General features: G+C 46.4%; 1 protein-coding gene across 1 annotated transcript in view; it reads right to left on the bottom strand.

The window, feature by feature from the left end:
• The window catches only part of LOC147708272 (uncharacterized), a 413,470-nt gene that overhangs the window by 277,562 nt on the left and 123,545 nt on the right, over window positions 1–12,363 (bottom strand). Inside the window, exons 8-9 of the mRNA XM_086925333.1 lie at window positions 4,986–5,109; window positions 3,631–3,774 (exon numbers count right to left, since the gene is read on the bottom strand). Of these exons, the coding sequence (XP_086781459.1) occupies window positions 3,631–3,774; window positions 4,986–5,099 (258 nt within the window). The 5' untranslated portion in view covers window positions 5,100–5,109. The remainder of the gene's footprint in view (window positions 1–3,630; window positions 3,775–4,985; window positions 5,110–12,363) is intronic.

The raw sequence follows: 12,363 nt of genomic DNA, 5'->3' as shown, positions 1-12,363 counted from the left end.
TTGGAACTCGGGAATTACTAAAGAGCTGGATCTCTTTCTCAGCTCCGTCGGGATGGATTGCCTCGTGATTGTGGCAGAGGATTTCAATTGTACATTTGAACCCTTACTTCTTGTGGGGGAAGATATTTTAGCAGAGGAAGATGCACAGTAGAATATCCCCTGCCTCGACCTAAACCCGATAAAGAAGTGGACAGAAGTGGCCATACAGTGGGCTTCTGCCTCGAGCGGGGTTTGAGAGCTGTTAATGGTCGATCCAGGTCTGATAAATCCGGTCGGGTAACCTTTGATAATGGTATCAATTCAAGCAGAATCGATTATATTCTAATCAAGGTTGAGTACTGGTCCCTTCTCGAGGACATGATAATATCTGCCCGCCCTGAGAGCGACCATAACCCGCTCTTACTTAGCTTAAAAACTGCGGGCGGTCTGGAGACTGTCAGAGCCACCGAGATAGTAACAGCTAAAGCCTTTCTTTCAAATGATAGGCGTAGGGTCCGGTGGGATAGGGTAGTCGATGATCCCCTAATTTCTGACAAGATCTCTCAGGAGGTTTCTACCACTTTGTGTGCCTTACAGGCTCTGGCTGAACAAGAAGACCAGATTGCTAAAACTAGTGCTCTTCAGGAGCAGCTTTTTGGGGTATTGAAATCCCATTTCTCCAAAAGTGCCAAACCCAGTCAACTACCATCTCTTAAACCAGCCAATCATTGGTACAATAAATCATGCCGCTCTGCTTATGGCTCTCTGGTGAAAGCCATTAAATTACAGAATACCAAGGACATTAGGGCAGCAAGGATTGCATACAGGAAAATCCAAAAACAGGCCAAAAAGGACTGGGATGATCAGCACTGGCAGGATCTACTAGTGGCAAGTAGGTCGAGAGACCAGACAAAGTTCTGGCAGATAGTTAAATGGGGAAGCGCAGTGGAATCCCAAGTCCCGGATAACCAGGTATGTGCCGCAGTTTGGGTCGAATATTTTGAGTCTCAGTTTAGGGGACTTGAACCTGTGACAGTCCCCCCTCCCCCTGTTCTTTCCCCACAAGTACTGACCCCGAACCACTCCCTAGTGTTTTGTTGGGAAAGATGTAGAGAATGCACTGAGGATGGTACAAGGAGGAAAAGCACCAGGTATGGACTGCATCCCGGCAGATCTATTTAAATTTGACTTAATTAATTGGGTGCCTTAGATTACCTTTCATGCCAATGCTATTGCGAAGGGTGCACAAATCCCAGATTCTTGGCTAGGAGCTGAGATCCTGCCTATATTTAAAAAGATGGATCGTTCTGCTCCGGGGAATTATCGCCCCATCAGTTTAATAGATGCCATTCAGAAAATTATAGCTAGGATGGTGCTCGCTAAGATCCAGATTTGTATGGACCTAGAGAATGCCTTGTCCCCCTTACAAGCTGGTTTTAGATCCTGTGTAAGCACGATTGATCAGGTATTTAGATTTATTTTAATTTATTGGAAGGTTGTTATTCTGGGTGGTGGAACTATCTATGCAGCGTTTGTAGACCTAAAGTCTGCCTTTGACTTAGTTCCAAGAGCTAAGCTATGGGATGCACTGGGAACACTGGGGATGCCCCTAGAACTCCTTGAAATAGTAATCGGACTACACGAAGCAAACTTCGCGCAGGTTAGATGGGGCAAACAGGGGCAGGTTACAGAGAGATTTCCGGTTTCCCGGGGTGTACGTCAAGGGTGCGTACTTGGACCGACCCGGTTTCTGTTGTTCATTAACAGGGTAATGCAGTACTTCGCAGCATTCCCTACAGATGCCCCTGGTCTAGGCGGTAATAAGTTCCCGCTACTTATCTTCGCGGATGACACCCTTATTCTATCTAAAATGCAGAAGGGTCTCCAGTCCACCCTAAACAGGTTTGAGGTATTCTGCCAAGATAATGATCTACAGGTCAATGTAACAAAGACTAAATGTATGGTCTTATCTAAAAATAGACCGCAGTTGGGCCAGGTTAGTTTGAATTGCAGTGTGTTAGAGTAGGTTAAAGTCATGACTTACCTAGGGGTTGTATTGGAAAACAGGCTTAGCTGGAAACCCCAGCGTGATACTCTCTCTGAAGTTTGCTCAGCTAACAGGGTGCTTAATTAAGGAACAGAGAACCTCACTGACCAAAAGGATAGGTCCTGCTTTAAAAATTTACAATGCTAAAATAAGTTCAGCGATCTTGTACGGCGCGGACTTATGGGCTTTTTTGGGCCTGTCACCATTAGAGTTCAAAATAGATTCCTTCGTAATCTTGTTGGCCTTCCCCAGTCCAGCCCCTTGAAGCCACTGCTACTTGACCTGGGTTGTCACCCTATTGATGATGTAGCACATTTCAGAGCTGTTGCCTTGTGGAGGAGAGTGTGGACAACCCCGGAACTGGCACTTTTTTTGCTAATGAAATCTTGGATGTCAGATCTGTGGTGGGCTCGGGCAATATTCTCTGGTTCAAAAAAGGAAGAATGCTCCTGGAAAATACGGGCCTAAGCATCTCTGGATCGCTCCGAATAATAATGTCTTCCCCTCGAAAAAGGAATTCAAAGCTCTATATTGGTCCACAGTAAGACAACAACTCATAGCACAGACAGACAACACCTCTCTGTCTGGTAGGTTCTTAGAGCTCAAACTTGACCCTTCTCTAGAGGCTTACTGGGATACCATCACCAAGAGTGGTGATAGGAAGCTTTTTCACCAGTTTAGGGTCGGGTCGCTTCCGTTGAGATCATTCACCAGTAAATGGCTTGGAGCGACAAATGTGTTTTGCCCCTGGTGTGAGGACCAAAAAGAGTCACTAGGCCATTTCTTTTTTGATTGTCCAGCCTATCCAGCACCCCATAACAAATGGTTAAAACCTATTTGTAAACATTTGAGAACACTGGTGGGGCTGGAGGCGCTGCGGATGAGGACCGACACAACAGAACGAGTGGTCATTGCAGTTGCAAAGTTCTTGGATTGGTCGCGTATTATCAGAGCCAAGCACCTTACAGATTATTTTCCCCAATCTGTTTTTATAAACATATTTTAGTACGTCTTTAATTGTATATATGTTATATTGTTGTAACATAATTTGTACTCGATGATTTGTCTTGACAGAGTATTTTTAATGGTTAGGGAATGATGTTTGAGCTAATTTTTATGATTGTCTTTTATGATGAAATATTTCGAAATAAAGACGTATGAACTGAACAGTACATAGAGGATTTCTAATGCGACCAGGAGACCGAAGGGGACATGGGTGGGATGTTGAGGGTGGGTGGGAGGGGGAAATACGCCTTTTGTTGTATTATATGTAGAGACTGCAGGGATATTGTGGATTCCCCCCACGGGTGGAAATGAAGATCACATTACTGTTAGCCGGGCAGCTGCTAGTCTTTCAGTTTGGGGAGAAAATGTTAAAATTAACTGATGGATGCTTACGTTATTTTGTAAATGGTATACAGTGCTTTGATCGGTCTTAAAGAGTTTAAAAAAAAATATCATGACCAACACAATGTGATCCATATTACTTCCATCTTAACAGAAAATATAGTCAAGCACAGGCTCCCACTGGAAGGTACTGAGGACATTCAGATGCTGTGAAAGTCTTTTTAATGCCCAAAGGAATGATTGTGAGATTTACTTACCATATAAACTGATGAAATGATGATGTATGCCAGAAGACTGCTTTTTAAAAATTCTTCTCTTCTTTTTTTTTTATTTTCTTCAGTCTCGGCAATGCATAGAAATTCAGTTGTGAAACACTGCAACTGCTGGTCATTCAGTATAATCTGCAGAAGGAAAAGTCCACTGTTAGCACATTTACTATAAGCAGTACAAAAAACCTTGATTTTGGTAAAGGGTAAACAGATCAATTCATTGGTGTCTATTATTTTGAAAATCAACTTCACATTAGAAAATCAAATCTCAATTAGTGTTTATAACCTCCCACACTTCTCTGAATCCCATGCCTCATTTGTGAACACTCTCTCAACAACTGTAGCATGTACATTAGGACCTAGATAAAGAGATTTTTACCAGTCAAGTGGCAGCGTACCCATCTCACTTCATTTGTTTTAGGATATGGTACACCAATAGCAATTAAGCCAGCTGATAAACTGAGCAAGGAAGGGCTATGCTACAGTTAATGGGAATAATAATAGCTATGAATAGTATGATCACCATCATCATTTTAGGCAATTCCTACCAGTTAAGCAATAGTGAAGTTGAGACTCTTATGCTCAAAATTACGTTCATACAAATTTAGAAGTCTCAAAAAATGCCCTCATTTCTTTAATCTTACCATCTTAGTCTTCATTTGGGCATCCCGTCTACCCTGCTACTCATTTCATTACCAAGATAAATGTATCCTGCTGCTTGTTAGGCAACAGAGTGGCCCTCACGTCAGACAACATCTTGCTTTAGCTTTATGATGTCAGAATGCCTCAGGTCCAATTGTCCTTGTGGAAGCTGACCACAAAAAGGAGGATGAGATATCAGAAGTAATGCAGTAGGTTACCATCTGTATTCATGAATGCAAGGCAAGCAGGAGGGGGAATGGTGAAGGACTCTGAACCACTCCAAGCGTTGGGGCCTTTTTAAAAGTGGGGTGGAGATACAAAAATAGATATTATCCTTACCAACAATCCATCTTAAGTATCAGAGTGCAACTTACAGAGTGCAGGGGAAGACGTTAAATGAGGTTCCTTCCGTGAGAATGTAACACTATCGTTCTAAAGTGAGATAGTGCATTTCAGCCGCAAAGGCAGCAATTTCCTTAAATGGAACATTGCTAGCATCGGGATCTGAATGCTGTTTAAGTAACCTTGGAAGCAGTCAGTCTTTTATTACCTATCATGACCAACACAATGTGATCCATATTACTTCCATCTTGACAGAAATTATATTCAAGCACAGGCCCCCACTGGAAGGTAGTCAGGAGATTCAGATGCTGTGAAAGTCTTTTTAAATGCCTAAAGGAATGATTGTGAGATTTACTTACCATATAAACTGGTGAAATGATGCTGTATACCAGAAGACTGCTTTTAAAAAAAAAATTCTTCAGTCTCGGCAATGCAGAGAAATTCAGTTGTGAAACACTGCAACTGCTGGTCATTCAGCATAATCTGGAGATGGAAAAGTCCACTGTTAGCAAATTTACTATAAGCAGTACAAAAAATCTTGATTTTGGTAAAGGGTAAAAAGATCAATTCTTTGGAGTCTATTATTTTGAAAATCAACTTCACATTAGAAAATCAAATCTCAATTAGTGTTTTTAACCTCCCACAATTTTCTGAATCCCATGCCTCATTTGCCAACACTCCCCAAACAACTGTAGCATGTACATTAGGACATAGCTAAAGAGATCTTTTGCCAGCCAAGTGGCAGTGTATCGGCGATCTAGGCTGGCCGGAACACGGGAAATCCGAGAACTTAAAAATGACGCCCGGCTGGGCGCCCTTCGGCTCGACATCCAGCGGTCCTCTCTAGCGGGGAGGAGAGAGAGAGAACGGACGAGTGGAGGAGCGGAACGACGGTTACCCCAGGTGTGGAGAGTCGGGGTGATGAGCAACGCGGCGAGAGGAGAGGAGGACACGAAGGAGGGTGTTGAGCGGCTCAAGAGCGGAGCGGCGGTGGACATGGAGAGGAGAAGAGCGGAGATTGTCGGAAGACCCGCAGAAGTCGACGCGACAATTCAAGAAGAGAGAGAGCCTCCAACATACACCGCGCTTGTATCCGGTAGTTCCTTGAGGGCACAGGACACCGAGATACCCAATGCTATGGTCCAAGGGGACCGGAGCTCCAGGCAAGTGACGTGGACGGAAGGGTGGAAATAGAGGTCAGAGGGAAAGGGTTTGTGGGGGTTTTGGCACAAATGAGGGCACTTGCTAGTATATGTTTGGCACACCCTTGACCCTAGAACCCTAGACCCTTTACCTGTTCCCAAACAGTACCCTTCCTACCTCACTAGTTGTGGTGACCTCGGAATGTTGGTGAAGGGAGCACCTCATAGTCTATAGGTAATTATAGTGTCCTTTCTTTCTCTGTTTGCCTTTTGGGACGTACCGGCCTTGGTCACCGTGTGGAAGCAGTACAGCTAGAAGAGGAAAACCCAACCTGAGAGACTCTAAGCCAAGACTGTATTCCAGGACTGATTAGTTCTTCCTTCATTGTGTATAAGTGATACACTCCAACTGTCCGGTCTGTAAGAAATAAATAGTAACCAACAATAGACTGTTTTGGGAGAAGTGTGTTTTCAATTAGAAGAGTTATAATTCTGCACAAGTAAACTTACCCTACCTCCCTTCTTGATAGAGGTTAAAATCATCACAATGTTGTCAGAAGTGGGATACTATCATCTGAAACAAGAAGACGCAACCTGTAACTGTGCAGGATATGATAACCCAATTAGCCGAAGGACAGAGACATTTGCAATTGGTGTTAGAGCAGCATAATCAAAATGCTCAAAAAGAAAGAGTCTTTCCAAGCTGCAATAAAAGAACAGGCTGCTCTCTTAACCAGCAATCAGAAAGTTCAAGATACAGCCATTTTGCAACTCACCAACGTTATTTCTAATGCTCGAGTACATCCTAACATACCTGGGAGTGTTTTGCAGAAATTTCAAGAAGAGGAAGATCCTGATTTCTTCTTTACTAACTTTGAACGGGTCGCTGCTACTGCTACTTGGCCGCCCATATGATGGGGCCAATACATAGCACCATTACTATCTGGAGAATTGCAGGCAGCGTACCAAGCAGCCAACCCAGCTGGAGTGACCCCATATCAAGAGATAAAGAAAGCAATTTTAGAAAGATTGGGTTGTGACCATGAGTATTATCGGACCCGCTTTCGAAAAGAAAAATGGGTCACGGGGGACAATCCACGGGCCTTATATTATCGGGTTAGAGACCTGGGGAATCTGTGGCTCCAACCTCATGCTACCTCAATGGAAGAAGTCACTGAACAAATTTATCTAGAACAATATCTGGAGGCCCTACCTAGTAACACCATAGCATGGCTAAAGCAACATCCGGGACTAACAACCCAGTCTGCCATTGAATTGGCTTGTGCATATCATCGGTCTCCTGACTTTAAAGCTCCCACAGGCAGAGCCCCAATTAATTTTCCCAAACTTACCCAGAGAACTTCCATAGAGGGTGGAGAGAAAAGACCCTTCTATGCGCCCAAAACTAGTCCTAAAACATTCCCAAAAGTTACTAGTCCAGTTAACATGGGTCCTCAGTGTTTTAGATGTGCAGAGTGGGGACATATTTCACGTAACTGCCCTTTAAACAATGACAGTACAGAGCCCATGGAGGTGGGGTGGTCAAGAGGCAGAGTACTAGTAACTGGGGCTCCTATAAGAAGGTATAAGAAGACCATTCGCCTTAATGGTAAAACTATTGAAGCCTTACTAGATACAGGTTGTCATCAGACCGTGGTGGTACAATACTTAGTACCATTACACTCTATTTGTTTAGAGGAAACAGTTTTGGTTTCCTGTGTACATGGAGACATTAAAGAATACCCCTTAGCGGACGTGTTGCTATAGATAGACGGATATCCTCAGGTAAGGAAGGTAGGAGCAGTTCCCACATTACCAGAAAACCTGCTGCTGGGTACCGACTTACCCCGGTTTCATGAGTATCTGACAGCAGTATCGAATCAGGAAGTGGAAATGGACTGGTTACAAGAAGTTCCCTTTTCCGGTGAAAATATAACTAGTCCAAGAGATAGGGAAAAAAGTCTAAAAATGAGAAAAGAAGAGACAAGGAGAGATCCACTTCTGCCTGTCAAAATCTTGCCTCATGTCTACTCTCTTCTCCAGAAAATGGCAATACTCCAGCTCGGAGTTTTTGTGCAGACCAGAAAGATGACAGCACCCTTATGAATGCCTGGAATCAAGTGCAGGAGTTTGAGCCAGAGAAGGTAGGACCATATTTCTTTGTAAAAAGAGGATTGTTATACAGAGCCAGTGAAGGACAGGGGGGGTTAAGATGGAGCAGTTACTAGTACCACTGGCCTTCAGAGAACAAGTGTTACAGTTAGCACACAACCAAACAGGGGGAGGCCACTACGGACAAGAACTGACATTGAAGTATCTGCTAGAGAGATTCTATTGGCCGGGGGTGTATCGAGAAACTGCCAAATTCTGCGCTGCCTGCCCACAATGTCAGTTAGTCAATCCCTCTAAAGACAAAAAGGTACCCTTACATCCTTTACCAATTATTGATGTTCCCTTTCAACGGGTCGGAATGGACCTAGTAGGACCCCTTCTTCCATCTGCTAGGGGACACCAATACATATTGGTACTAGTAGACTATACCACAAGATACCCAGAGGCCATTCCTCTCACAAGCATGACTACAGTGGCGGTCGCTCAAGCTATGGTATCTTTCTTCTCCCGAGTGGGGTTCCCTTCAGAACTATTAACAGACCAAGGAACTCCTTTAATAGCTAAGCTGATGAAAGAAGTGTGTAAAGTTTTAGGAATCCATCAAATTCGAACGGCAGTGTATCACCCCCAGATGGATGGTCTGGTGGAAAGGTACAATACAACTATTAAAACTATACTCAAGAAACTGATAGGCGAGATTGGACTACGTGTTCTTATCGGTGGGCCTCTCTCCCTGGCTGACCAAAGCTGTTCTCCTTCCCAGGACCTTCTCCGACCATTCCCCGGTCCTTATATCACTTTGCATCCCCATTGAGACCTCCCCGTATCTTAGCTGGTGCCTCAATCCCTCCCACATTGCTGATTCTGCCTTTCGAGCTGACCTTGAACAGGATATCCAAGATTTTTTTGACCGAAATGTGGGGTCGGTATCGGACCTCACCGTGGTCTGGGAGGCCTTCAAAGTCACTGTCAGTGGGAGGTGTATCTCTAAGGGGGGCGTGGTCCTTAAATCCCTGCGGGTTGAGCTTCGCAAACTTGAATCCGAACTGAGGGAGCTGGAGCGCATCGGCGCGCGCGAGCCCCGAGACCATGCCTCTAACGCTCTCCTTCGTGAAAAACTGAACGAATACACCGAGGCGGCGGAAAGGGAGAGTAAATTCCTCGGCAAGCACCACACAGCGCGTGTCTTTGGTGAGGGGGACAGGCCCGGAAGAGCACTTTCCTCCGCGGTGCGCCCCCCTAGGTACAATGGCTATGTCACCACTCTGCTGGATGAGCACCAAGTCCCACAACAAGATCTGCCCGCACAACTACGCATCCTTACCGATCACTATTCCGCTCTTTACACCTCTCACAAGTCGGTCCCTATTGACCTAGGTTCCTACCTGGACGACACTGCCATTGCCTGGCTCGGCCCGTCCCAACAAAAATTTCTCCACCATATACTCGAAGTGGATGAAATCAAAGATGCCATTATGTCCATGAAGTCAGGTAAGGCGCCCGGATCTGATGGACTGCCAGTCGACTTTTACAAAGCGTATTTCCATATCCTAGCCCCTATTCTCCAGCAGGTTTACTATGCCTCTCTCGAAGGCGGTCTCTTACCCGCATCTATGCGCGAAGCCCTCATCACTTCCCTGTTGAAACCGGGCAAACCACCGGAGCACTGCGACTCCTACAGACCTCTGTCCCTACTTAATACGGATGTTAAAATCCTAGCGAAAGTCCTGTCGTCCCGCCTCAACCTGCTGATGGAGCGTCTGGTCCTTCCCGACCAGGCAGGTTTCGTTCCCAATAGGGCAACCTCCCATAACCTACGTACCCTCCAGGCAGTACTACAGGATATTAATCCAAGATGTGAGGCTGCGGCTGTGTTTCTCAACGCCACTAAGGCGTTCGATTCTCTTGAATGGGATTATCTATTTGCCCTCCTTGAACGCATGGGGATCCCTTACAGCTTCCTTGACTGGATTAGACTGCTTTATGGTGAACCGTGTGCTTCCGTCCTCCTTAATGGGGCACGGTCTGCCCCTTTTCCCATCCAGAGAGGCACAAGACAGGGGTGTCCCCTTTCCCCCGTCCTTTTCGCGCTCGCCATAGAGCCGCTTGCTGCTAAACTCCGACAGCACCATAACCACCGTTCTCTTATCTACCCGGAGCGGCAGCTCCTTGTGGCATTATATGCCGATGATATCACTCTATATGTCGACAAGCCACACGATAACCTCAACCCCCTGCTACGAGAAATCAGCAAATTCGGTGCTATCTCGGGAGTTCAAATTAATTGGGCAAAGTCTGCACTCTTCCCCTTAACAGATAAAAACGTGCAATTTCCCCTGGACTACCCCCTTATGTGGGAATCCGAGGAAATCAAGTACCTTGGTGTGATAGTGTCCCGCGACCGCGAGACCCTCATCAGGGCTAACTATGGCACCGTACTTGACAAGCTTACTGATAACATTACCAAATGGATCCATCTCCTGTTATCAATGGCAGGGCGCATTTCCCTAATAAAAATGGTTGTCCTTCCTAAGTTATTATACCTTTTCATTAACATACCTTACAGCCTGGGCCCCCACTTCTTTCGCTCCCTCAATTCCCAACTGTCGAGACTGATATGGGGTGGCAAGCAGGCTAGGATTAGTTTAAAGACGCTAATGTTGCCCTATCACCAAGGCGGGTTTGACGTTCCTGACTTTAAGAGATATTATGATTGTGCCCAGGCCCACTTTGTGGCGTACTGGTTACATCCCCCTCCCTTCATGGCCCACCTGGCGGTGGAAGATGGCTACATGCGTCCGGTACAACCGTCGGGATATCTTTATACCGGCTCGAAGATATCGGAACGCGATCCAACTACAGTGGACTGTACTGTCCATGCTTGGCGCCGCATCGCGGCCCGCATGGAGGTTACCTTTTTATACTCGCCATGTATGCCTCTAGCACACGACCCTAGATTGCGAGTCACCTGCGAGGAGATAGGGCGCAAGCTCCTCAAGAGACTAGCGATTCACACCTGGGGAGATCTCTTCCTTCAGGGGCAGTTCCGTTCTTCGGCACAGTTCTTTGGGGAGACCCACCCCACAGTCATGGACACATTCCTTTATGTCCGCTTACGACAAAACGTCAGGGCAGTCATTCCGAACTTTCCTGATGAGCCGGACGTCCTCCCCCCCTTGCATACACTTTTACAAACTGACGCCCCTAAACACGTGGTGTCCATGCTTTATAAGCACGCCCAGCCTGCTCCGTCCCCTCCCCCGCTTAAGGTTCGTAGCGAATGGGACGGTGACCTTGACGCACCGCTCTCTGACGAACAGTAGGAAGAAAGTTGCTCACATACCACCGCAGTGACGGGTAATACTCGCTTGCGGCTAATTCACTTTAAATTCCTGCACCGCACTTACTTCACTCCTTCCAAATTATTCCGGCTTGGCCTCCGTGATAATGATCGCTGCCTACGCTGCGGGGCAGGAGAGGTTGACTTCTTCCATCTGGCGTGGACCTGTCCTGCAGTAGCGGAGTACTGGCATGCCGTTTTTGAAGCATTATCTGATATGATTGGGATTGGTATGGCCCCCTGCCCTAAGACTGCCCTGTTGGGACATGCGGTCCCGGCATTGAAAACACATTAAAAAAAATTTGCGTTGGGCCTTCTGCTGGCCAAACGTCATGTTGCATGTAGATGGGGTAGAGGCCGTGCCCCAAAATTTAAGGTCTAGCTCAACACGATGTCTACCTGGCAAGATCACCTCCACAACTACTCTGAACTCTTACCGCACAAGTCACGCCCCAGGGACACATGGGGGCCCCTCACTGCCTACTTGCTCCGACACCAGAGCGACGACCCTCCAGATAACTGAAGCCCTCTCCTTCTTCTCTGTCCTTGGCCTGTTCCCTGCCCTGACCGCCCAGTTCCCACACCTACCTCCTCCCTCCCCCCCCCCCCTTCCCAGGCTGCTTTCCCGTGGACGGGCCTGCTTGACATCTGCGCCCTTGGGCCCCCTTGCCCTATGATACTTCCCTGCCTCCTAGTCATGGGTTGCCCTTATGCATTCCTTGCTCACCCTCGCTGCCCGGCCTCTACTAGCTTTGTGTCCTGCTGCTCGCGGCACCAACATCTTACACGAAGCATTACTCACATGACCTCAGTACTCTACCGTCCTCGCAGACTCAGTTACATGGTGTCCCTCCCCCCTCCTCCCTTTCCCCCCTCCTATCCTGTGTTAGGGTATACTATCAGTGAGGGGACCCTCAAACCACAAATAAATAAGTTAGAAGCCATTCAAAATATTCCTAAACCAACCACTAGAAGAGAAGCAAGAGCTTTTTTTGGATTAGTGGGGTATTATAGAAGATTTATTCCACAACTATCAGAAGTGGCAAGCCCTCTTACAGATTTACTAAGAGACAAACCTTCCAGAGCCAAAATTAAGTGGGGTCAGTCGCAAGAAAAGAGTTTTGAGGCCTTAAAAACATTATT

This window comes from Lissotriton vulgaris, chromosome 6 (genome assembly GCF_964263255.1).
Source record: "Lissotriton vulgaris chromosome 6, aLisVul1.2, whole genome shotgun sequence".
In the NCBI taxonomy this organism is placed as follows: Eukaryota; Metazoa; Chordata; class Amphibia; order Caudata; family Salamandridae; genus Lissotriton; species Lissotriton vulgaris.
The sequence above is the reverse complement of the archived record's forward strand: the minus strand, read 5'-3'. Positions and strand labels throughout refer to the sequence as shown.